General features: G+C 31.2%; 2 protein-coding genes across 2 annotated transcripts in view; one reads left to right on the plus strand and one right to left on the minus strand.

Moving 5' to 3' along the window:
• Positions 1-917: 917 nt before the first annotated feature.
• On the minus strand, positions 918-15,918 carry LOC106678922 (lanC-like protein 3). Its single transcript, XM_014417785.3, has 5 exons — positions 15,427-15,918; positions 10,645-10,926; positions 9,655-9,861; positions 6,889-7,029; positions 918-1,230 (listed from the first exon to the last, which is right to left on the minus strand). Exons 1-5 carry the CDS (start codon positions 15,812-15,814, stop codon positions 965-967), a joined length of 1,284 nt encoding a protein of 427 aa, XP_014273271.1. The 5' UTR covers positions 15,815-15,918; the 3' UTR covers positions 918-964.
• A 3,190-nt stretch (positions 15,919-19,108) lies between these two features.
• The window catches only part of Prosalpha7 (proteasome alpha7 subunit), a 13,338-nt gene continuing 4,541 nt past the window's right edge, over positions 19,109-27,905 (plus strand). The window contains exons 1-5 of the mRNA XM_014417812.3: positions 19,109-19,266; positions 19,402-19,484; positions 20,655-20,778; positions 20,878-21,126; positions 22,962-23,074. Of these exons, the coding sequence (XP_014273298.1) occupies positions 19,246-19,266; positions 19,402-19,484; positions 20,655-20,778; positions 20,878-21,126; positions 22,962-23,074 (590 nt within the window). The 5' untranslated portion in view covers positions 19,109-19,245. The remainder of the gene's footprint in view (positions 19,267-19,401; positions 19,485-20,654; positions 20,779-20,877; positions 21,127-22,961; positions 23,075-27,905) is intronic.

Raw genomic sequence — 27,905 nt, forward strand, 5'->3', positions numbered from 1 at the left:
GCTAAATCCCAAATCTTTTATGCCTGGAAAAAATATTACTTCCATACCATCCTGAGTTTAATCCAATTAAAAACTATGAGCCTAAATTAAAGGCTATGTTTACAGGATATAGTAGAGATTTTGATATAAATTCCTTTAAATCATCATTGAAAAAAAAGGAAAAAACTTTTTAAAAAGTAGTGGAAAAAAAATCTGCAATTATGTAATATTTCATAGTTTTAATAGTTCACATATTAATGTGAAGATGAGTATGATAAGGCTAGGCATGTGTGGTTCTCTCACTACAACAGACTATCTTATCTTGGTTGAACTCTTGTAGTTTTAACCCCTTAAAAAGTTCAAAAAACATGAAAAGATAGTGAAACAAATCATAAATGTATTTATTTATAGATAAGTAAAATAAAAAATAGTATAATTCATTGAAAGATAATCAATGATCGTATTGTCAGATGGTAGTTAAGAAATGTAAGTATCCTTGGTGTTATGTATAAAAAGTGACTTTTACAAATTAGATATTTTCTGCTGGAAGAGTCATTCATACTGATTAGTTTACCAGTTTGAATGATAATCAGAAAAGATACAGGTTCTCAGAAAGTTCTAAAAAATATAAACATATGGTATTTTTTTTCCAAAAACAAACTTTTGAAACAAAATAAAATGCAAAATATACCCTCCTGAAAATGTTTGGATAAAAGTGAGGATATGTAAATATTCACTATGATGCCTACCAATTTTTTTTTCTTTTTTATGCCCACTCTCTTTTCTTTTCTTTCATTGTCAGTTTTGATACATTAAATTTAATGCATGTGGATAATAATCTTGCTTTGTTATGATCTGTAAAATAATTAATTTAAAGTTAACACTAGCATAAATCGCTTTTACCATAACTTTTAACTAGTAAAAATAAGAACCACAAATGAAATTGTTTATGACATTAATATGGTATTGTTTATTGCTTAAAACATCATGATTCGTCAAGAAAATAAAATACAGGCAAAATTGGAAATTCAGCATCCTCAACATTAATGGTGTCCAAAAGATATACAATGATTCCAGATATGCCATTGAAAAGAGAAAAAACATTATCTTTGTTAAGTAAATTCTTGTAATACTTTTCATCCTTCAATACCAATGAGCATAAGTGAGCTTGCTGTAGATATATTGGATATTTTGTCATTCGATAAAGGATCAATAGTCCATAAATGTTTCCTACTAAGCCATGGTCAAGTCCTGAAAAAAATATTTTAGATCATAGTTAGTACATCAATCCCTAATTATAAATGGTCACATTCCTTTTTTGAGATATGCAAAAAAAATAAAAATGAATAAAAAAATTAAACACACCTTAGAAACATATTTGAAGAAGTATTTCATTTCCCTAACAACAAGTTTATTTAAAGTAATAGCATGGTCATTATTTTACAAAATAAAAAAAAAAATTACATATGTGGTTTCATTAAAACTTGATTTTTAATTTTATTATATTACGCTCAACCAAATAGCAACTATCAGGCAAAATATGGATCTTATAAAAAACATAAGTTCTGAAAACAATGAAATAGATTTTTAACACATTCTATTTACAGATAATTATCTAAGAACATAAAAAAATATGGATATGAAAATTCTCATAAATCTACTTCAAACAGATGAACAACAGTTAAGAATTAATAGTATGCAGTAACATGGATAGTTTAGCTGTATAATTAGTTTATGTGTTTCCTTAATTGTATTTTATATTTATTGATTTATTTTATTATTTATGAACATAAAAAGTATAATATTTTGATAGAACAAGGAATACCAAAGAAATTTTTATGGATGTATGTTATAAACATTTAATAGATTCTGAATTAGTAATTTTTATGCTGAAAAGATTATGGTATGTTCTGATCTAAAACAAAGAAAATCCTATTCCCCAGTTTTATATAACTTAGTAATAAAACATGTCATCAGCAAGGTATTACATACATTTAAGTTAAATGTAGACTATGCCTATGATTTCTTCTATTACAAGTTTAATGGAAGATGATTAGATAATAAAAAGAAGAAACTATTAGACACAGAGAAAAAAACTAACATCCACATGATAAGTTCATGGGATAAATAGAAATATAGAGGATAAGTTAACCAAATCAGCTTTGCATACAAACCTCCTAGATCCCACATAAAAATATTTATCTTGTATACAATTACTGCTTAAAATCTATAGCTCCAACAGACAATAAAAGAATAATTTCTAGTATGCAAAAGTATTCCGATTATTATGCTCAATAAATATGACAATCTTAAAAGTATACATAACAAGCTGACATAATTCTAAACATGGAAAAACAAATTTCATATAGTAAGGTTTTATTTGATGAACTCTGATATGTGCCATTGAGATGGATATATGTCAAAAACATTTCATTGTATTCAGACCCAACTAGGGAGTCAAAAGAGATCAAACCCATCAGACGAACTGGTTTAATTTCTATATAAATAGAGCAAACTTTATATATCATAATATAATTATGTAATATCCTTAAATTGTTTGTTTTGTTGTTTTCTGCGCAAATTATTAAGGTCTAGGTAGGATTTCTGTGGTGAATTATATATTTAATGGTGGTGATGAAACATCTGCCCCATGAGCCTGTGGAAACTTTGTTCAAGGGCCTTTGGTCTCTCCCTATTAGCCTAATCATGTTCTTAATGACTTTTTTAAAAGCTATAAAAAGACCTTTCATTTACTTTCTAGAAATTTCATTTATTCATTTTTTTCATTCTACTTTCTACATCCATTCAAATTGTTCATTACTTTAATAATTCCTCAAACAGGAAAGAATAAATGCATGACCCAGAACAAATATCTATAGAATTAGGTAGAGTTTCAATATATTCTTCTTAGAAATCCTTACAATGAAATTCTTTCTTTGATCAAGGATGGATAAAATACATTTAACCACATACTGCAAGCAAATATATGGGAAAAAATGACCTTGAACTTTTAATAGAAACCATTTTTAGGAATTTATATATACAGAACAAATAGAGGGGTAAGTAACCAATAATGTTTTTCAGTTATAGGGTTAACACAATTATTAACTGGATAAGAAGTGGTAAAAACTTAAAAGATTTGAATTCACTAACAACTCTACCATATTCTGTTGTTAATATTCATTAATGATAATAATGCATTGACTACTTGCCAAAGCCGGATTAACCTAATAGAACCAGCCTTGGTGTGCCTCATGACAGAGCGCTCTCATTAAAAAATTATTTCTTTAAATAATAAATAAGATTACTAGTTGACTGTATGTAATTGATTGTAAGAAGATGGTCCAAGTGGTCAAGAAAGGTACACAAATAGTAGAAAAACTATTTATTAGTAAAGTTTGTCCCACACTGTATGTCTTCATCAGAACTTATTGAGAACAAGATAAAAATATTGTAAAATAGGATAAAAAAAACAGGAATATACATAGAAATAGTATAAAAAATATATTAAAAAGGATACAGTAAATTTAAAATATATAAATAATATGATACTAATCAATAATGGTGTAATAATGAGGGCCAGAGTTACTAATGCACCACAAGAGTGATCAATAGGGAAATGATACTTAATAGAAGTAGTAACAAACATGATAGAATTAAAAGAAAAAGTGAATGAGGCGTAAGTATGGTGCAATAACAAATCAGGGAGGTAGGTGAATAGATAAGTAAAAGATTTTTTTTCTCTACGTCACAGGGTCATGGATGGCTCTTCTGTCATAAGGGTTCCAGCTACCCAAAAAAGTATTGTGAATTTTGATCAATTGGTCTTGTCATTGAAACTTTTTCTTATGTCCTCAAGGCAAGGACAGTCATATAAGTAACTGGATGTCATATTTGACTCAAAGCAAAACAAGCACCCAGGATTATCTCTTACTCCAATTTTACATAGATGGGCTCCCAAGTAATTATGACCAGTAACTGCTTTATTAGCAGCAACTGAATCTCCCTATCCTCTTGCTCCAATGGCTGATCCATTGATATGTAGTGGTTCTTTCTCCAGAAATCAATTATGCAAAGTTTCTAATGCAATGGCCTTGAGTTCATTTGATGGAGTATTCTGCTTAGAGGCTGGCGATGATAGGCTTGTGTAAATTGTGCTGTGGCTGGCAGTGTGGCGAGGAATTGGGTCTTAAGCTGATGGGAACTGTTCATTCACTAAAGGCTAATGCAGCCAATTCTTGTCTATATTTTATATGTTCAATTTCTGTCTGAAGCTCAATTACTGAAATAGGCACTGACTTAGCACAACCTGTGATTATTCTCAGTGCATGGTTTTGAGCTACATTAAGCTTTTTAAAAGTCAAATCAGAAGCAGCAATCACCAACAGCTCACCTCCGTACTCCATTGCAGGTCTCACATAGGTCTTGTGGGATAATGCTAGCACGTCTTGGGTGGCTCCCTATCAGGTTCCCGTCAGTTTCTTCAAAAGGTCCAACCTCCTGTCTCTTTCAATGCGTTATTCTCACTATGAGCTATCCATATTAACTGGATATACAGCTTGATATCAAGATACATGGTTTGCCTCAACATATTACCATCAAGTGATAGCGAGAAAGAGTGTCTTTTAGTTAACAGTAAAAAGCTGGAATTCAGTCTTCAAGGTGTTGATTTCCTTGAATATCATTTTGTGATCCCCAGTTTGAAAGATGCCTTAGTGCAACACTTAAGGCTGACTTGAGTGCAGGGATGTTTTTTAATGATACCCAGACAAACAAGTTGCCCACATACAATAACGTATGAACTCCTGGAGCGAAGGACACTGTAGAAATCACATCATCAATCATTATATTGAAGAGTGTAGGTTTAACACTGACCCTTGCACTACACCATTTTGGGTTTGTCGAAAAGATGAGATTTCTTCCTGGTAACACACTCTTATGAATCTTTGCGTAAAGAACAACCTAAATGAAGCAAAAAGTCAACCCCACAGTCCCAAGTTGTATACTTTCTGCACCAATAACTTCTGATTAACTCTGTCATAAGTTATCCTGAAATCTGCAAATGTAGACATGGTAATCTTCTTGTGATGGAAACCCTCCTTATTTTGTTTTGTTAAATTTAACACTTGCTCCGTGGTGTTCCTATTCTTTCGAAGCCCTAAACCCTCCCTGTTTGTAGAAAAGAGACCATATCAGTCCAGGAACTTTTGGAGGTGCCCCAGCACCAACCTCTCATAAATATTTGAAAAGACACTCACAATTGGTGGTAACTTGATGGGTTATCTGCAGGTTTGCTTTTCTTAAGAATAGGTACAATTTCAGCCTTTCTTCAGCTTTCAGGAAAGTGCTTCTGCCATATCAGGTTGAGGAAGGTTGTTACTGTATGTTTGGCAATGGGGACTAAGTTAATTAGGGATTCTGGCAGAAGTTCATCCAGACCAGCCCTTTTTCCCTTCTTCTAATAGAGCGCCATATCTATCTCACTCCAGGAAATGTCATTAATGAGCAGATCGTGCTGTCCCACATATGAACACGTTGAAATACTCCAGATGAATACCAGTTGTTTTGAATTCCTTAGTTTTTGTCTTCAGTACAAAGTTGCTTGGTGCTGCGAAGTATTTGTATAGGAAATGTACATTATCTCAGCCAGAAGTTAAATTAGTTTCACCTATCTTGATTAGATTTTTCTAGGGAAGAGGGGAAACGATATTCGAGTGATTGAGAGATTAAAGTATGTGCTGCAATACCATCCTGACAGATCACGTGTGGTTATAATCTCATCTTAGTAGATGGAGCATTCAAGTCAAGCAGCATGCAATGGCGATCCCACGTGTCCTCAATCCAGGTGAGAGAGGGTTTGTACACAAAAAAGAGACGTTGGTATGAACTTCCATTCCAAACTTTTAGTTTGACTGCTTCGAGTTTGTCATTGTTGCACTTTTCTTTCCTTATTGAGAACTGCTCAATTAGGTTTGACTTGGTTACTACCATAATCCCTGACAAGCACTGGCGGCTTCTGGGGAGGACATAGTTCTGGTAGCCATCATGTAGGAACTCCACAATGTTATCAGTTGCAGCTCCTGCCTCTACGATTGCATAGATGTCATGGTTCATTTTAATATGCTGCCGGAGTTCGGTAAACTTTGCATTCATAAGTCCACCAGTGTTTCAATAAAGTACTTTTTGAAATGAGATCATAAAAAGAGAAATGATAGAGATGCTCACTGGACTTTTGGTGGTTTCAGAATGGAGTATAATTTGATATGGAGGGAGTAGGTTTAAAAGGTGAGGATGCAACAGTTTTTAAGGGAAAAATTAGGTACAAAAGGAACAATCACAAAATATATTAAATATATGCGATTATAATAAGGTAATATAATAGTTAAAACAGGAATAGGATGGGATAAAAATAATTGTAAATAATAAAATAAAGGGTAAAAAATATATGAACAAGAGAACAATTGTTAACAATTATATACAGTCTAAAGAGTAAAATAATTAAATATGAGTAAAAAAAAAATGTTTATTATTTATTTGAAATATTTTTTTTTTAATATTTATTTATTGCTATTTACAACTGTACATTATAATACATTTAGTAAATCTGATCTAAGTTAAATTGGAGTGTTGCAGGTTTGTAGAGAAACTACCCATTGGTAGCACTCTAATGACATTTTACAATACATTTTACATGCTGGTCTCGTGTTCATCTTTTGAAAAATTAAAACTGATTAATATTAGAAATTATTGTTCCAAAAAAATTAGAGAAATAAATTATTTAAACTACAACAAATGATATCAACACAATTATTTTTATTATTTAGTCAATAATTCATTGAAGAAACTATGCTAAAACTGTAATTACCAAAGTGTCACTTAAAATTTAATTTAGAAAAAATAAAAACATACCAAGACCACATCCATTACGACCATCTGTTAGAAGAAACTTTAAACCATAATCCCATATTAGATCAGCAATCAACATGCAGCTATACAGATATCTGGAATGTCCCCACCTTAAATATGCCTTGGCCATTAGATGTAAAAGACCTAAACATAATTTGTTCAATGATGGATTAGAAGTATAAAATTATCCTATATATAACGATAGATTCTGAATAATTCACAACAGCAAATAAAATATGGACTCATCTCACTTAAATGTAGCTTTTTCTTAAATAAATTAAACAATAATATATATAATACCCTTACAAATAAAGTAAAATAATCTAAAGGTCTAAAATATCATGTAACTCATAATTTTACAAGTTTTTCCAGTCGATATCCTATGAAAATATAGATGCATTCTATGTAGCAAGATAATGGTGCCTGTCAGACTGGCGATATAAAAGGAATGGGAAGATCTGATCATTTAAAAAAACAAAACAAAAAAGTATACCTGAAAAAACAACGCAATACATATATGTGGATTCATAATCTGTTTATTGAGTTAATCAGAGCCAAGATATTTAGTGTGAGCTAATGTTTGCATATTTTACCAATAAACAATATATACTTTCAATTAAAACTCTTCTTGTCCATACAGTAACAACTATATGTACGGAAATTAGGCTATAAGTGTGACTGGATGAAGGCAGTTTCAGATTCTGACTTCGAGTCACAATCTCCTATGTGCCCATCAGTATTCAGTTCTTTTTCCTGAGATAAAATGTAACAGATCAAAAATGGTAATTTTATTAAATGTGAAACTAACCCACTGCCCATATTTTGACTAAATATTTTAAAACCTAATTCTACATATATAAAAGAAACATTCATCTCCATTTGGTTGGTTATTGCGATATTTGATATCACATGCCTATGGCTCTCATAAATAAAATAAGATAGCCAATATTAGTAAGAGGCATTCTAACTAAGAAGAAAATTATTTGAGAGTAATAAGCCAGAGTTGAGATGGCTATTAACCCGGCAGGAGTGTCCTACTTTTTTTTGTCCCCTAAAGGTGTCCCATGAGATTTTAACCATTTGTACTCTTTTTTTATATATATATAATTGGATGTGATGATGATGAAAATATTTATGATTACTTTCTCTGCTGAAGAATCCGAATTTCGTAAAGGATCTAAGATCTTCTTGCTATAGCTCATGATTTAATATAAGAAACACAGGAGGTGTTCAGATGAGTAAAATGCTCAAATGAGAAGAAAAAAGATGTCACGTTAAGAGTTTACTGGTGAGGGAAATGCTCATTTCTACCGTTGTGAGGAGGCCAGAGCAAAACTAAATTGGGCTTAGGTGGGGTGGTAAAAGGGAAATAATAGACAAGCAGCAATAGCTACATCAAAGGGTTGACAAAAGGACAAAAAAAATAGAAGAAATACTTAAAAAATATAGATGTTTATTTTCCATCATGAGCAAAATGCTCAAGGCTACACCTCTTCTGGATTCATTGTTTTTAATAAACTTCACAATAACAGTAACTTTCACTTTTAAAATCACAACTAATCCTAACTTTAAGTAAAAGTTTCATATAAATGTTATGAAATACTTTTAGTTTGAAAAAATTAAAGAATGACTGTTTTCAAATAATTTTTATTTAAAAAGATTACTCAATAGAAATTATTGAACATTCATAGAATAAAAATTGTTCTTTGAATAAATATTTGTTTCCTAGTGCCATAATTAGCTGTACCTTAATAAAAGATTAAAATTGAAATGTGTAATAACATCATTTCCGGTTCTGGATTCAAAACAATCAAAGCATAGGTACTCTATTTTTATTTTTTTATGGCTTATCTTCTTAATAATCAGTATTCATACATATAAATTCACGGTTAGCTATTAAGACATGGATTACATATTGCTTATTTTTTTTTCAATATAAGTATTATTAGTAATATCTTTTAATACAAGTTTTGTTGTTATTTTACAAACACTTTTTGTTTTTCTGATTCATTAGCTAGTAAATATTAAAACTGGAATATAATACCTTATGAACTTATTTGATTGAGATAAAATAGGCAAATAAATAGTAACTGGGTCTGATAGGCCACTGCCATGCTATTGGTTAATTGATTTGAATTTTAATCCTTTATAGAATAGAACTACTTCTGCTCAAATTTTTAGTAAGACAGTTTTAGAGCCTTATACAGAGTATATAATAAATTATTGTTTACTTAAAATAAAAGATAAAAGCAGATCTGGGGTGTATAAACTAAATGTTTATAGTAGGGACCACAATTAACTGCAATCAGAACCAAACTATACCAGAGGGCAAGAATCAACAGTGGAGCCAAAAAAAAATTAATATTTAAACAACTTAATTAACAACTTATTAAAAACTTCTATTTTATCAATTAACAAAAATACTACAATAATATTTTTATAAAATCGTAATAAAATTATTTTATTGAATTATGAAATTTAGTGATAAAGCTGCAAAAAAATTATATTAAATTCAAATCGGACTAAATTTCTCCATTCACAAATTTGATTATAAAGTGAAATTTTATTGAATCCTAATTTATTTTACTTCACTTTTGGGCACACTTGCAAATTAAGACAATGCTAAAAGTAATGTCTTAGAAAGTATGCCAAACCTTTAATTGACTATACAATAAATATTGTAGAAGTATTTACAAATTTTATTAACCTTAAACACTTTATTTAACTAAAATATGCTTATACAAATTGTACAATACACAGTAAGATTACCTGGAGCCCCACTTCTCCATTTCAAAATGTCCCCTGGAATCACAATATTACTGTTCATTAGAGGAAAGAATTCACCATTAGCTTTTTGGCGGAGTAAAACGTTGTCAATTGTTTGTTTAAGATCTTCATCCAAACCAGGATGTTTATCCAAATATTTAGGAAAACAAAGAATGATCAAAAGTATTCCACCAAGTCCATGTAATATTCCTAGTCAAGGAAAAAATACATAATACTTTATTTCTAAAAGTTTTTTAGAAAAATAAAATTTATTTTAAAAACCTGAATAAAACGTACAAATTAATGCACAAGGGATACATTATTATTTTCTTCAATTTTCATAAATATTTTATTTGAAATAATAGTAATTAATTCCTCCTCATTTTTTTAAGTGATTGCCTCTCTACAATCTAATCTTAAACAATTGTGTTTTTTTTTCTATCCTCACAAAAAATGAATTGACAGAAAAGGCAAAAGGTAGTTAAAATGTTCCCTTCTGTTGTTTTTTTTCACATATAACTAAAATATTTTGTCCTATGGATAAGTTTTGTTTATACACACATAAAAATCATTAGATAATTTAATAAATTACATCAATTTTTAGAACATAATTCCTAATTTTTTGTACAAGACCTGCTCAAGGACAAATATTAATAACCCATTAATTACAAGCATTTGATGATTAAATAATTAGTGGGATTTTCAGTATTTTTCCTACATCCCTACAGAATTAGAAAAATAAACCTTATAACCGCATCAACACATTTTGAATATTTAGGAGTAAAGATGGTGATAAATTGAGATGTATTTTATGTTTCCATCTCAAAGTTAAAACTGTGTTGTAAAAATGGCTCTAAAAAAATGATGGACAGAGGACCTACTGGCGAAATCATGAGAGATATCCCTAAGAAAGTATAAAATGTCAACTCAATGCATTTATATTGATAAAATTGGTAGTTATACTAGTAGAAAGAACGTTTCTTTCTCTTGTACCTGTGTTTTGCATATCATAATAAGCGTACGCCAGAGGTGAAAGGGAATATTTTTTCTTGGCATAGTCTTTGCATGACTTGATCATTAGGTCAAGATATGGATAAAAAAATTGTGGCGTAATAAATTCTTTAAAATTCCGTTTTATAAAAATGGCGTATGTCAGGTAGCTAGCGCGGCCATTCCACAAGTCTTCACCACCATCAGATTTATAGTTAGGAACTAAACACTGTGCTCCTTGTGCATGGAACAGGTGAAGACATTCTCTTGCTTTTTCATCAAAACCTGTTAAAACATAATTTTAACAGTTCAAAAGAAACACAACATAGGGGTAACACAGAGGTAAGAGGTTATTACTATTGGTATTTTAAAAAAGATAGTTGGTACCATTTTTCTTAAGATAGTAATCTAGAGTATGCTTGAACGTCCGTATAATCCTTTGAAGGAAACATAGGGAAGTTCTTTTGTCAATTGTTCGTACTGAATAAAAATACTTTATACTTTCACTAATAAAAAGCTTGTTACATTTAAAGTTACATAGCTACGAACGCTGAAGAATGTTTATACCTTTCAACTAATCTCTTGCTAGTGAAATTATTAAAACCTATTCAATAACTTAAATCTATTCAAAACAATCTTCGTGGAAAGAGTGTATTGTTTTAAGCCTATGATGGATTAGTGAAATGGATCTATCGCCGTTGTAATCATTTTCGTCAACATTTTTTATTTCTTCTTAAAATTTATTTAAAATCTGTTTTTACATTAGTAGATAAGATAGTATTAAAAACCTGTCACATATACAGTGTGGTTACAGGTCAGTATAGTTCTGACCACCATTAAAAAGGATATTGTGAACTCAAATATGAACTATTACTCATGAAACACTTAAAAAAAACTTTATTGGTATAATACAAAAAAGAATGTTTACATAACAAGTGCTACTGAGCTAATGACACGTACTCTAATGCTAGCTAGACTAAGTAGGGAGACATATATATATATAGTGGTGGGGGATTAGTGCTGATGCTACATTAAAGTTGGTGGTGATCGAGGGATAACTGTCGACAACTGGTGATTTAATTAAAGTAGTAATAATAATAGCTGGTAAAAAGGACCAATAGGCACACTTGCTGAATACGTCCCTCCCAATATTAACAGTGCCAATAAAATGACAGTAAAAATAAGTTTTCTGAATTTACCGTCGCTGAAGCTTGTTTTGTACTCTAGTACCGCCATTAATTTTATTTATTGCTACTTTACAGCTTATCATTTGACATTATTCCTTGGAAAAATCCATTGGATATCTCTCGTCACCTGGTTCATTCTGACTTATTCCCAATTGTTTTCTTTTTCCTCTTCATGTCATTTCTAGCAGCAGAGAGCTTCAATCTAATGCGCTATTACTCTCTATTCATGTTAAGCTGGCTTATTTCTTGAAGGACTTTGCCTTTTCTCCCTCCTATCCGTTTTCGTATCCGGTTCATCGTGGTCTTCTCTACGGTTCCGCAGGAATATCGGCAATATTGGCATCTGTCACCCAATCGGCTTGCAATAACAATCCCCTTTTGATATCCACAGTGAGGGTTGGGAGGTTCACAGACATGTTTCCAACATATCTATGGCCTACTGATGATGTTACACTAAGAGCAACTGCCTTGGTTGGCTTTAGATATCCTATTTGATACTTTAGGGTCAATCTTCAACGTGTTACTATTGTTATTAACAACACCAAACGGGAAAATCCCTACAAAATTTCAAGTACCTCTCAGCTGGACATCCTTTTAATAATCTACTAATCGAATTCAAATACATTGAAAATCTTTATGGATTTCATCCATATATATGACAAATAAGAGGGAACTTACGGTGTCTCTCAGTTTCACTTTTTGTTTGGGAAAATTCTTGGCCCCAGTTGTATTATATTTATTGTATATTCTTCTCATAATACCGGAATTTTGATCTGAACCTAAAAGAGTAAGTTGTTAAAAATGTTATAATCTATAAGCGTCTAATCTAGTTGGAATTAAGTGACTCATGTTGTTGCCTAGTCACATTGTTGTTTATATATGTTTCAAATGTTTTGTTATGTTTATGATATTTAGTTCAAAATAAAATGCCAATTTGTATTGTTCTACCAATTGATTTACTGCTAATTTCACCAACGTTATAAAACTAGTGGCGAGGATGGGATAACAACACTTTGATCTATGAAAGGAATGCCTAAATCAAGCGTATATCAGTTGATCAAAACTGTTGACAAAATCTACTTAATTACCATTTATCAGGTCACATTTAATTTTTGCACGATGTTCATGCTTTTCTTTTTCCGCTGTGATGCTCTCATTTTAAATTGTGTTAATAGACTGTACAAATTTTGTGAACTTCATAACCAAGGATATAATCCATGGATGAGCGAGTCTGCTTAAGGGGTGCTCTTGACAAATAGTCAACATTTTTGTTATTCGATTCCGTTTTGAATTGGACGTCATTGTCGTACTGGGATAGAAATCAAGCGTACTCAAGAAGACGCGGAGACTTCATGGCTGGTAATGTGGCTAATTGGTTGAGAATTCGAGAGTAGTTGAATGTTTTTCCCCATACATGTACATATAGAAGTGGCTTTAATCCCAAATACAATCGCTAGTACCTCTTTGTCCAGCTAACGGTAGTTTTGTTCCGCTGAGATCGATGAATGTGAGACAAACGTATGCTTGGATGAACACAGACTTATCTTCACTGCTGATGACCTGGTGTGAAAGTACAGCTGCAACTTCGGTCGGGCTAGCATTGATGATCGTTCGTTATTGAGGGTCGAAATGTGAAAGAACTCTATAACTGGAAATTTCGTTTTTAATTTTTATGAAAGCAGTCGTATTTCTTTAAACGTTTCAGACAATTATGTAGGCGTTTTCAGCACTCATTGATTGAACTGCCATGGACAACGATATCATTGAAGTAAGATATTATGGCGTAGAAACCTTTAAGAATCTCTTCAAAAATTCTTTTGTATTCACTAGGAGCCATCTTTATGCCGAATGACAGACGATTTATCAAACCCTATAATGATAGGTTGAAATTGTTTGAACTCTGCAGGTTTGATGATCCATTTCGATGTGGAGAGCTTTGAATAGGTCCAAACGACAAAAATAGGATGACCAGGATGTTCAATATCTTCTTCGAAATTTCTTTTTATCGTCGATAGTTTAAAAGCGCCTAATCTAGTCGGCAGTGAGTGAACAGTGATGTAGTCTACTTATATTGTTCAATTTTTTAGTTATTATTGTAATATATGGTTCAAAATAAAGCATCGATTTATATTCTTCTAACCAATTGATTCATTACTAGTTTCCTCAACATTTTCATCAATATTATAACAAAAACAGTTTGGTGGTTAGGACTGGCAATGGCTACTTTCTACTCACGTTATACTCAGTAAAATGGATATTGCTTACACCGAAAAAAATCGATCGGAATTAAAATGGAAGGGAATAGTTTTTCAATGTTCTTGGCCATTGGAAAAGCTGATCATAACAATATAATAATAAATAAAATAATATTTTATTTTATCAGATATAAGAAAAAAAAAAGTAAAATGGGGTAACTATGGCACGGATGGAGAAAATGTGGTTTTTGAACAGTTCTGGTGGGCTTGAAAAATGTGCCAGATAAGTGCAGGAGGTTTCTAGAGTTCGCTTAAAGGTTGCCCTAGCAGTACCAACAGTCGGGTTCTCAACATTTCTTTATCCTGATCGCGTGTTTTTTTTTTTTGTTTTTTGAATTAACAATAACATAACATTCGACAAAATCTTCCGATCATCTGTAGCCGAGTCCTCACTGGTTGTGAAATGTTCATGTGAGAAATTTTTCGTTGTTAATAATATTATTCTAAAGTGGATCCCGATTATATTATTCCATAATTTTACATTAAATGCCAAAACATGCGCAATTTATGGGAGGGCGGCGCTTTATTACAATAAATTTCTACTATTTTTATCAAAGGGGTGATTATGGTACAAACTTCTTTACTCAAATTGACCGTGTTTTCTCTCTTTTTACTGGGTAGTAGTTTAACGAAATACCTCGTGTCTACCAGGAGAAATTACAAGATATTTCTACAGGAATAATACTGAACAAAAGATACTTCAACGTTCAAGAGAAGAAGCTGTTTAAGTTAGGCTAAGAAAAAAACGATTGAATTTGTTCCTGAGGATGATGACATCTCTTGTTAGATGTTCCTAGAGTGGGCCCCAAATTTTTTTAATGCTCCTGGGGTAGGGCCACATTCTGTTTCTAGATCACTTGGGGAGGACCACATCGAAAATAAATATTTTTCAACCAAGAAAATGTGTTTTATTCACCATATTATTATTTCCTTTAATGGTTCAGACAAACTAAGAAATCCAATTAGCAATCTTTTCTTTAATTAGGCTAGATTATTAAAAAAAAAATTGTCTTACGCTCTGGAACCTTCTAGAACCTCTAAAGAATGAAAAGAACGGGTGATAATGGTACAACGACATTTATATCTTAGGAATTAATGATAAAAGAGGGTGTACCAAAGTCACCAGCATTGCGGGGTGAAAAACTTACAACAAAATTGGTATATCTCGCTTAAATTTGAAGAACATTTATTTTTTTTTTCAGGTTTTCCAATAGAGGGAGGAATAATACCTACCTTCTGTTTAAAAAAGTTTTAAATGTTTTGACGGCCTTATGTCAAAACTACATAAGTCAAATTAACGAATTAAATTTGGAAAAGCATTAAGTCACATATATTATGCTTACCCAACGATTTGTAAATTACGACATCAACTGCATAAATTCCTGCTTTTCCTAACAGAAGAGATACCGCCGGTAGTTCATGCGATGTTGTGTATTCATAGCTGGCGTCGGCATACGCTTTAGCCTGATATAACAAACGCTCTCTTATGGGCTCGAACAAAGGATAATTAGCGCATTTGGTGAAAGTAAACCCAAGACCCGCTGCTCCATAAAACAGTCCATTGGAGCTATTTTCGGTTGGAGAATAGTTGTCCATCAAATTACACAGTTTTTTCAGAATTAGGATCGGTATTTCTCTTGTCTTAAATACTGGTTTAGGAGGTACTGGGATGGTTCCATAGCACATCTTCATTTTCTTCGTAACTTTTGCTTTAAATTTCTTTTTAGACATTATTAATGTTTATTTCATCAATCAATACAGACTTTGACAGATTAAAACTTAATTTACAACAAAACTATGATTATTAAAATAGCGCTATATTGAAAAAAAGGTTGGTTTCCATAGCAACAATAGTTTATTGAACAAGTCGTCCAGTAATATTTCACGTGATTTTGTGGTTCTAATTTTGATTTGGGTCACATTTTGAAAAATGGTTTGGTAATTAATGATGTATTATTTCTGTTTACGATTGAAACGTTGGATGGACTAAAAAATTCATTGGATTTAAGTTGTTTTTTTTCACACTGTCAAAAATTAAACATTGATAAAATTTCAGATTGCGGATTTTAACCAAAAAATTAAACTTTTTATTAGAGGAGTAAATTTAGTAATTCTAATTTGCAAATAGAAATGTAAAATTAAGGCTCATACATCACGCAACTTTCACTTACCACTTTGAGATGAAAATAATGCTTGTACATTTCAAAACACCTATTTCTTTTATCACCTAATTCTTCATGATGATGTTGTGACTTACAGTGACTTTAATAAGTACACACGTAATTGATTAAAAAATGTTTAATACACAATAACACAAAACAATGCCCATGAATTGAACATAAGCAAAGTACACAGAAGGCTGGTTGACAACAGGTATTGCCATAACCTTAGTCTCCTTCTAAACAAAAATTACGGGTGGGAATTAAGCCATGCCCCTTGAGAGCAACTTTCCGTTGAAGTTAATAAGGATTTAATCCCAAATGTGAGGAGAATAACAGCTGTAGTAAATATTATTTTCAACAATTTGGCATATCTGAAAATCCACATAGGTGTTTTCGAGAAATTCGTGCTTGTATCTCTATTCCTTTCTGACTTATTTTGGTGGGAATATTAAGGATCCCAAAATATATTTACCGTTCTAAAAAGTATTGTTGCAGTGATGGTGGTGACGTAGAACGTAGAAGAAGTAACCCTAATTGCCAATCAGGCTGTTGCTGTAATGCGAGGTTGACTTTCATCGGTAGGATTGCAACTTGCAGATCACATGACTAGTGCACTCCTTGTTACCAGCAAGAAGCAAAGTGAAAACATCAATGTCGCAGTAGATAGTGACGAGATTCGCTCTCAGCTGTGTTTAAAATACCTAGGAGTAATGATTGATAAAAATCTACGGTTTAATGTTCACACAGAGTACATCAGTGCCAAATCTGCTAAAGTAGCATCCTTATTTTCACTCCTTATGCCGAACATTGAGGTCCCAATTAGAGTCGAAGATGGCTTTATGCTATTATTGTCCCTTTAATCATGTTATATAAAGCTACAATTTGGAAAGATGCGAAATCATACCGGAAAAAGATGGTTTCCGTTTTAGGACCGTACTGTTGCATTTCGAACTGTTTCCTATGAAGCGGTGTGCGTGATAGCCACTTCTTGAACGTAATATATTATTAAAGTGTAATATTTTTTTTAATTGGGGTTTTCAAAATGTCTCGCGGGCCGGGGATTGTCCACATTTGGGTTAGAGCCTACCTGTTATGCTTTCAATTGGGCAATGCCGCAAAATGCCCTGCACACATTACGATTGAAGAAACAGCTTTTTACTTTCAAACGCTTCGCAGAAGAACGAAGTGAATTGGGGAGTAAATATTAATTCTGAAAATTTGGTAAGCCGTATGCTGCACTCGAACCAACATAGGGTAGCGGTAAAGATATTTGCAGTTGTCCAGGAGTTCCCTACTTTTTTGTCTTCGAAAAGGTGTCTCGTTAGCATTTATTTCATGGTTGACCATTTATATTATTTTTATGTAATTGGATGTGATAATAACAAAAATCATTACAATTACTTTCAACGCAATTTCGAATTGAAATTTTAAATTGTAGCTATTCCATCAGGGACTGAAATCCAGGTTTTTTAAAAGATCTAAAGTCTTCTTGCCTTGGCTCATGATTTAAAAAAGAAACGCAGGAGGGGTCCAAGTGTGCAAAATGCTCAAGTGAAAAAAGGATGTCGCGTTAGGAGTGTACTGGTGAGAGAAACACTTACCGTTCCGAGGAGGTCAGAGCGAAGTAGAATTGAGTAAAGGTAGGAAGTAAAAGACGGAGTAACATAAACAAGCGGTAATAATCAACATCAAATTGTGAACGGAAGGTAAACAAAACTATAAACAAAAAAAATAAAATTCTAGGAATATATAGACGTTTATTTGTCAATATGGACAAAATGCTCAGAGCCACACCTCTCCTAGAGATAAAGGTTGAGAGCGGAAGAGAGGGCGAGAAGAAGTGACTAGCTGGAAAGAAATAAGAAGCAACAAATGACCATGAGAACCATACGAAGATAACTATGAGGCTTCATTCAGCCATTTCACTCCATGAAGTAATGCCTAATAGCGGTCCCGTCGAGAAGAAAGAACGGTTGTAGGGAGATGGATCTAGTGGGTAAAAAAAGCATACGGTGTACGGGCCTATACGTGTCTTTTGAAAAAAAAAACTCAATACGTGTTATACGGGAAAAAAGCTAAAAATCGAAATTTTGTACCTATTTGATATCATAAAAAATCTTTTGAGGTATCAATTTCCAGAAAATTTCATTCTGAGAATGATTGTGTTGTTGGTTTTAAAAAATAACAAACTGTTGTTCTAAAAACTGAAGAGCCAACAATTCGCTCACTTTTTACTCATTCCAAAATATTTTAAAATATATTTACCTCATGATAAACATTAATTGAATTTTTTTCAAAGTGCTATACTATAAATTTGCTTAAATATGATCCCTCATAGAAATCTTTGCGTTAATTTGTTCCCAAGATAAAGTTTTTCAAGAATCTGACTATTTTTTTGTTTAAATAACGAGGTATAATTTTATTTATTTTCACGATATTTGTTTGTCGTATACTATTGTAACTACAACGAGCGAAGATAATCATTAAAAACTAATATATGGTACATTTACGTAGCTTCAATTTGAGTGCTAATAGACATATATGTATATACCTGATAGTTCCTAATGAATTTGTTTCGTGATTGTTTTAAATAAAGAATCTTACTTTGTTGTATACTTTTCTTTTGATTAAAACTTCGACATATCAAATACTACTTCTTTATAATCTATTCCAAAATATACTATGTTAGAATCGATAATTTTTAAACCAGAGACATTTATATTTAAATAAAGGATCAATTTATTCTATGGTTTCAAGCTCATGATTTTATTTTAATGAAATGCATGAAAAAAATATATAAACCAATAATGAAATCGTATCATTAAATGGCATTTCCAAAAGTAATAGATTATATTGCATTAAAGTTACATTCAATGACAAGGAAAATGGATGATGTTAGCATTGGCGCTTGTGAGTAGACGGTTTTGGGGAGGTTCTAAACCCATGAATTTGTGCTTTTGAAGAACAGTTTGTTTCAGAACGGTTATTTGAAAATTTACAATGAGTTCAATAGGAACTGGGGTATGTTAATTATATTTATTGAATCAATATAGGTGTATGCTTGTCCTTTCAGTATTCTTGGTATGCAGTTAATTGTTATTTTATATTGAAATTGAATTGTGAAGTATTTCAAAGTTACTTTTATCTGTTATCTAGTATGACTTGTCAGCGTCACAGTTTTCTCCAGATGGAAGAGTTTTTCAAGTTGAATATGCTCAGAAAGCTATTGAAAATAGTGGGTAAGCATTATATTCAGTAATTGTTAGTACAACTTCTATACCAAGCATTGTGAATTTAGAATTCAAGACATCTTTAGAAGAAGGAATTTATTCATTAGTTTTAGAACCTTTGCTATTATTTAAAACACTGTTTTTTGATAATTTGATAATGCTGTTTGTTATGGATTTGACTCATGATTGGTAATTTTATTTATCAAAGAATTTGTTACTTATCTATTGGTTGGTCTCAGCATTTTGTGGTTTTCTATTTAGTTTTAATGTCTATATATTCTTGGACCATGATATGATACTTAATGAGGTGACTTATTTAGGCTGAACTAAAAATTATGATTTGCTGTTTACTATTTGTTACTTATTCATCTAGCCGTCATAATATTAATTTTTATTTCTAGAATCTTGTCATGAGTCCTTTATTAAATTATTTTTTATATTTAAATGTTTTATTGAACTATTTCTTCACATTGGTGTTTAGTCATAAGAGACATTTATGTTCAACATTTCACTCTAACATATAAATTTCCATTTTCTATGCATTGAGCTATCAGTTATATGTAAATTTCTGTTTATTGAGTTTGTGGTTGCAGTTCTAGTTTCCTAGTTATACATTCTCCAAAACTTCTTGATGATTTATCCACTTCTCTGTTGTCAGTTATCATATTTTAGAGTACACAATTTGATTATAGTTCCAAATATCACTCTGAAATGGTGGTGGAAATGTATTCACTTTTACACTATGAGAAAATTGTCGATTGTTGTTGATTATAACCCAATGCTATTAAGTGATCAGAGTTTATGCCAGATCTGAACTGAATAGGATGCTTGGAGGTTTGTATATATCTTTTGAAAAAGTGCAGCAGAAGCATATAGTTATGATTCAATTAAAGCTGTAGTAATAAGAGTGTAGGATATGGTACAACATTAGAACTTTGCATATAACTGAACCACTCTCCTATTTCCTTATTTAGAGTATTACTTTTGTTTTATATTATGTTTTAAGGTTTTAGAAAAGTTTTCCTCATGGTTTTAAAAATTACTTATATAAGCTAATAATTTTAACACATTTTTTTTTTTATATCATAAGACCAATATGTTTTAGTTTAAAACTATTTGTGAAATTCACTGTTGAATCAAGGTATCTTATTATTAATGTTTCAATTTTACTTTTTATAGAACTGTCATTGGTCTGCGAGGTAAAGATGGTGTTGTTTTAGCTGTTGAGAAATTAGTCACATCAAAATTATATGAACCGGGTGCCAATAAAAGACTCTTTACTATTGACAAACACATTGGAATGGTTTGTATCTTTTTATTTTTTGTATTGCTTAATCTTTTAGTTAATACATAAATATTCCCCTAGTACATTTGATGTTATTTCGATATATTTTATTTTCAGGCTGTCGCTGGACTGATTTCAGACGCAAGGGCTGTTGCAGAAGTTGCTAGAACGGAAGCTGCCAATTACAGATCTCAATATAAGAGCAGTATTCCTCTTAAATACTTAAATGAACGAGTGTCTATGTACATGCATGCATATACCCTCTACAGTGCTGTAAGGCCATTTGGGTGCAGCGTGATTCTCAGCACATACACGGAAGAAGATGGTCCAGAAATGTATATGATTGACCCTTCAGGAGTTTCATATGTAAATATTTTTGAAATTTTTTATCTTTAGTTCCTGACAACTATTTTACTATGTATTAATATTAATTTCAATTTTTTGTGGAAGCTAAAAATCCCAGATATTTCATGTTATAGTTGGTATTTAGCACCATCTATCAAGGGGTAGATATCTTATTTTTAATTGGTTATTCTTTTATGGGCTTGCTCTTATGTACTCTAAGTAAAGAAAATAAATGGTCTTCACCCCAGCCTGTTTAAGTAATTTTTATTTTTGCTATTGACGGATTCCTTCTGCTTCTAGGTTAATAGGTATCCTAATTAAAATATGTTTAAGCTTGCTTAAGTGAAAATAGTGGACAGATATTTCAAAAACAGATCGTCCAATTTGACTCAAATTTTAAGGTGACCTGGGGAAATGGGCCAGTATTGATTTTTATTTTTCAAATTCAACCCAACACTTTTGTTTAACAATGAGCAGAAGTATTTTTCATGACACACCAATTTCAACTACGGCTCTGCCCAAAAGTTTAATTCTCATATGAGAAATTATTTTTTATTATGAAATAAAAATATTAAAGTTTATTCTTAAATCTTGAAATATTGTTATTTATGTATCTACTTACACAGTAGGAATGATGAGGAAGCTAAACTGACTCAACTGCTTGGAAGATCTTTACATCTATTTTGTTAATCAGAGTATTAAACTAAACTTTTTTTTTTTTTTTTATGACCCCCTTCCTGGTTATTTCTGACATATGGTGGGACCCGCCTCCCTCCATGTCAGATCAACATTACAACAGTGTAACATCAGCTACACTACAACATTATAATGAGCTTTTTTAAAGCTTATGATGTGTACCCTTAAGGGATTGATCAATTCAATCTACTTAGGGTCCATGATGCGATCGACGCCAAACAGTGCACACCTCAACCCTGAATATTGGTCACACTAGCAGATGATGTTTCATCCTCGACATTATGGAATCTTCTCAGAAGTGATCCCTTAAGCTTGAGGTTAAACATATGTTTATTACATCTGCAGTGACTCATGTAACCCTGCGATTTTCCTCAGATAATTCCTGTCCAGCTTAAGTAATATTTAACTTTGACCCCTAACTAAGGTTTTCATTTTGTCCATAGTCAACAATCTCAAACCAATTCCAATTTTGAGGAACTTATATGGTGGATTTACCTGTTAAAATTTAACATCAGAATTGTTTCACGGACCTACACCTTGACACCCAATGATAAATTTTTCTGGGAAGAGGATTTATCTCTGAGAAAAATGTGAAAAATAAGGTTCAAAGTTTTCTCTTGGAGATAGCAAAGATGGATATGAAATGGACATATAGAAGGTGTGTCACAGTGTCTTAAAAATGCATTAATTATAGTGGCAAGGAATGTAGGCAAATAGGAAATTTATGTAGTCTCTATTTCAACATTTAAAATGCTCTAAATTTAGACAATTAACAAAATTCTGTGCCACTGGCCATAACACGTTGAACACACTGGTTCTCGTCCGATCACCAGAGCTAAGCAACGTCGGGCGTGGTTAGTACTTGGATGGGTGACAGAATTATGTATTTACTAAAATAAAAAAAAACAAAGGATACTTAGTTTTGGGTACATTACGTTCGGAATTACCTTCATACATTCTTTTCATGTTTGGAATAATTTCTTTAGTCAATAGTTGTTTTATTAATCTTTGTGCTTAATAAAACATTTAATGTGGTGTGTTTTTGTTAACAGTAATTTCTCACTGTGTATACTAATTTATGCTATCTTTAGCTCTTCTATAGTGGCCAAAGTATTTTATTTTACTCTTTTAAGGGTTCTTTGATTCTTGTTCTTTCACAGGGGTATTTTGGCTGTGCTGTTGGTAAGGCGAAGCAAGCAGCAAAAACTGAAATAGAAAAGTTAAAACTTAAGGAACTGTCTTGTCAGGAACTTGTAAAGGAAGCAGCACGAATGTGAGTTATTCAGTCTATAAATTTTACCATACCTAATTTAATGTAATTGAATGATTATTTTAAACTGCTAAGCAGCCCACTAAAATTTGACTTCTTATCATATTGGAGCTGATAAGGTGTTTCTTTTTTATATGGGAGGTTCAGTATAGTTCCCTCAATGGTTGTTTGTTTGGTTAGTTAGTATCAGAGTTGGGGGAAAAAATAATTTAAATTTCAATTATTTGCTAATTATTGTAATTGGAATTGCAGAATTACAATTGATTCTAATTGCAAATACTTGGTGAATTACTGTTAGCTGAGCCTAAGTAATTTCAATTACTAATTACATTCTGATATAATTCTTATTTTTTACTTACAAGTAATTATAATTGTAATTACAAGAAATTATAGTTGTAATTACAAAGACTTTATACCTAAATGGAAAAAATCTGTTTTACAATTGCTCCAAAAATATGAAAATGATATCTAGTTTAAGATAGAATCCTGGTCTAGATTTATAATTTAGTATGATTTATTTACATGTGTTTAAAGATGCTGAAAATAAATATAAAATCAATTTTATGATAATGCACTTACATAATGATTTAATTTTAGCTTTTAGGATTTCTGCTTATAAGAAATATGTTCAAATAATCCGTACACATATGTGTTCAATTAAATGTAATTGTAGTTACTATGTGTCAAAAAGTAATAGTAATTGTAATTACGATTACTTGACTTAAAGGAGTAATTTTATAGAGTATTTAAAATTACAGTAATTTTAGTTGTGTTTTTCAATTACTTCAGTGTAATTGTTCTTCAAAACCAATAAATTTTGACTTTTTGGGCCATTTAACGGTTATATTAGTGCAAATTGAAGATATAATCAAATTACTCATGTAATGATTCCTGTCCTATTCTGGTTAGTATAACTCAAATTGGCCTATCATAAGGCTTTCAGACTATTTACTGTTCAGAGAAATTTTGATGGGTTGCCAACATAAACCTAGGATATACTCTGTACCCCTGGAGGATAACCCTGGAGCAAGTTTCTTTAGAATAATATTATAGGCAACAAAAAGTTGACTTAAAAACAGTAGAGTAAAAAATTAATGAGAATGAAAGAAATAACAATTAAAAATGATAAAATAATTATAGATTGTGAAGTAACTTTTCATATAAATAATTTAAAAAAAAAAATAACGATAACCAAATAAACAAAATGGTTAAATATTTTTTATATCAGTAAACACCCCTAATCATCTTCTCCACATATATTTAACACACAGTCAACTACCTACTCATCATTATCAGCTATATATTCTATTCTATGTTGAGCAAACTAACCAATTATATATACTTCTGTGATGGATGATGGTTCTCGATGTCTTTGTTCTGAAGATGCTACCACTAACAGTAGACAAAGACTTGATCCTATTCTTGCTTCCAGAATACATCCAATCCACCGGCGATCCAAGCAAAGAGTGTCTTTCTTCCTGCAATGATATACGCTTCTTAGATGACTGTTGACTTTTGATCTTCTTTCTAAATATCTACCATCGACAAAGGCGGCCTGCCCCACCAGCTTCCAGGAGACGTCCTCTTGTCTGCCATTCCAAACACCCAGTCCCTCCCTCTTTTGTCCATTCTCATGCCTAGATGTTCGATGTAAACATTAATTGTAGCACAACAGTTATGACTTTCTCTATGAATATTTTTCTTTAATATTTATTATCGACTTCTGTTTTTTCTTAAATTTACTATAAATACAATCATGATAATAGTGCCGCCATCTTGACGCTTTGAACAACGTTTTTTGTGACCGAACCAAATTGATTAGCTTGCTTTTTGGTTCAACAAAACAAATGAACAATATTGAAGGTTGATACATAAAAATAAAAACATAACTAATTCATCTATACATAAAAAACAACTATTTATTAAAAAAAAAAGATTACAATATATATATAACTTTTTTCATGACTGTTATATCATCAAGTAAACATATTTCTTTTTGGTGGGTCTTGAGGATTACTCAATAATACAACTTTGTACTAATACATCTTTCAGCAACATTTCGCAACTTTATTGTTTACATAGTCATTCCTTACAATGAGAAAAACATAGTTTTTTTTTTAGAACATACATTCTCTTCGAATAAATGTCACAAAACTACAAGCTCATAGTGTAATATCTGACTTATGAATATTACAATCAAAATATGGTTTAATACAAATATTACTTACAATTCTCCACTGCAGTGTGTTTTACATTATGATGTTACCATCTTCAGATTTAGGGAAGGACTGAATCGGTTTTGAAATGAGAGTAAGCTTTGTTTAGGTTTCCCCACATGTACCGGTTTTGGTTTTTTTTCCCCTCAGTAGGTAGTCAGTCTATTGTTGATATTTTGTCTATTTCTATTTTGTTTTTTAATTGTGTCTTTATGTATTTATTAGGTTAGAGTAGCATGAATTTAAATTTTGTATATCTGATTTTTTATTAATGGCTTGATTCTTGTTTTTCTATTGTGATCATTTCTTTCAAATTTCGCTTGAAGTTGATTTTTTCTCGATGTATGATGTCCTGTTTGTCTAAAATGTGTAGTGAGAGCTGTTTGGTCAGGTTTGTTGGGGTTGTTTGTTATAGAGGTACCTTATATTTTGTTGATGCACCCTTCTTTTTTAGATACTGTTCTGAAGTTCCAAAATATGATTTCCCACAATTTTCTTCACAGGGAATTTCATACACTATATTAGATTGTAGTTATATTTAATCCTTGTCTTTCGTATTGGTGTAAAGTTTAGATAAAGTGGCTGTGTTTTTGTATGTAATTGCGTTATCATTTTTGTCTTTGTTATTCTTTAGAGTTTTTTATATTCTCTCTGAGAGTGTGAGTATATATGGGATTGTGTAGTATCTTTTGCTGTTAGTTTCATGGAGTTGTGGTTCTGTCAATGTTTCTGTTTGCTTTAGTAACAGGCAGGACTAGTTCATGTGGGTCACCATTTGATAGGAGCTGATCTACAACTTTGTTTTCTATTGTTTTTTGGTATTTAGGGGATGTTAATTGTCGTGCTCAGTTTATTAAATTTTTAGCTGTGTTAATTTTGTATCTTTTTGGACATTGGCAGGTATAGTGCATGTATCTCCCAGAGTGAATAGGTTTTTGCCACCATTTTTTTTCTATTTCCTCATTAGATTTTTATATTTAAAGTACATCTAAAAAATGGTATTTTATTTTCTATTTCAAATTCTATAGTTAAATTTAATCTGGAAGCGTATTTGTTAAATTCCTTTAAAACTATATCTTTTTCATTGTTCTTAGTTGGAATAGCGGTTATGATGCCATCAACAAATTTGTATATGAAACATTATTTTAGGTATTACCGTATCTAATAAATCTTCTAAGTAAATATCTGCTGAAATCAGGGCTATAGGATATCCCATTGGGCATCCGAATTTTCGGATATAGAATTTTTCATTAAATTTAAAATATCCTCTATCAGTACATAATGATAGTATTTTCATAAATTGTGTTTTGGGAATATTTGTGTGTGTTTCAAGTTTGTTCCATTTGTTTTGAATGATATTTTTTATTGTTGGGATGTGTATATTAGTGAACCGTGGCGATGCGTCTTATGAAACAAGTTTGTACCCTTGTGGAATTTTAATGTCAGTGATATTATTTTGAAATTCAAATGAGTCTTTAATATTATATTTATTAGTGGAAATATGTTTTAATATATCTGCTAGATATTTTGATAACTCATATATTGGAGAATTTCTGAATGAAACTATTGGTGTTACTGGGTTTCCTTCTTTGTTGGTTTTTATTAATGAATATAATTTGGGTGATGTCGGTGTAATTAGTTTGCAATATGTTTTGTTGTCAATGTACTTTTTCTGTTATAACTGTGCTATGGTAACGCTTGTATCTGTCATTAATTTATGAGTTGGGTTTGTACCTGCTTTTTTATAGGTTTGTTCATCATTTACTAGTGTATTTTTTTTCGGATATCGACAGATAGGTTAATTTTGTCTGTTTTTGTTATTATATCTGAATGTGTTTTTAAAAATTCTTTTGTTGTTTTGTACATTTTTTGAGTGTAAGAGCGTGTCTTAGTGTTTCTGTTATTTTTAGTATTATTTTTGTAGTTATTTATTATATTTACACACTTACCTCTTATTTTATCCAGTCCATTCTCTTCTACATTGTTTTGAATAATATATTCTATGTCACTAATAAGGGAAACTAAGGGTAGGGTAATTGGTTGGGTTCATAATCTACACAATGCTTAGGGCCAAGGGACAAAAACTGTTTAACATCTGTTGGGAATTCCACATCGGTAAGGTTCACAAACCATTTTTCATTGTCTACATTTATTGGATTTTCTGATTTATTTTGACTATTTTATTTAATTGGTTTTCTTTTATGTGTATGATTGATCTTGTTGAAAAATTGTTCATAAATAAATTGAGGGTTGAGATTACAAATTTCTGTTTTGTACATTTTTATTTCACTTATTAATTTGTTCACTTTGTTTATGGCACTTATTATCTTGATGTTTTAGATCTTATTTTTAAACCTGTTTGCGGATCACTATGCAAACAATAAAGTTGCGAAACGTCACAAAAAAGAATATATATACTGTAATAATTTAAAAATTATTAAAATTAAATAAATTGAAATTTGATATTTTTTAACTCAATTCTCATATCTAAAAGATAGCTTGGGTTCAAATTAAAAACTTTAATATTAAATAGATAATAGAATTTTATTTAAATTTTATAATATAATAGACTCTTAATCTCAGGGCAGGTTTCTAGGCAATCAGAAACAGACACTTTT

This window comes from Halyomorpha halys, unplaced genomic scaffold (genome assembly GCF_000696795.3).
Source record: "Halyomorpha halys isolate HHAL.00 unplaced genomic scaffold, Hhal_1.1 Scaffold169.1, whole genome shotgun sequence".
Taxonomy (NCBI): Eukaryota; Metazoa; Arthropoda; class Insecta; order Hemiptera; family Pentatomidae; genus Halyomorpha; species Halyomorpha halys.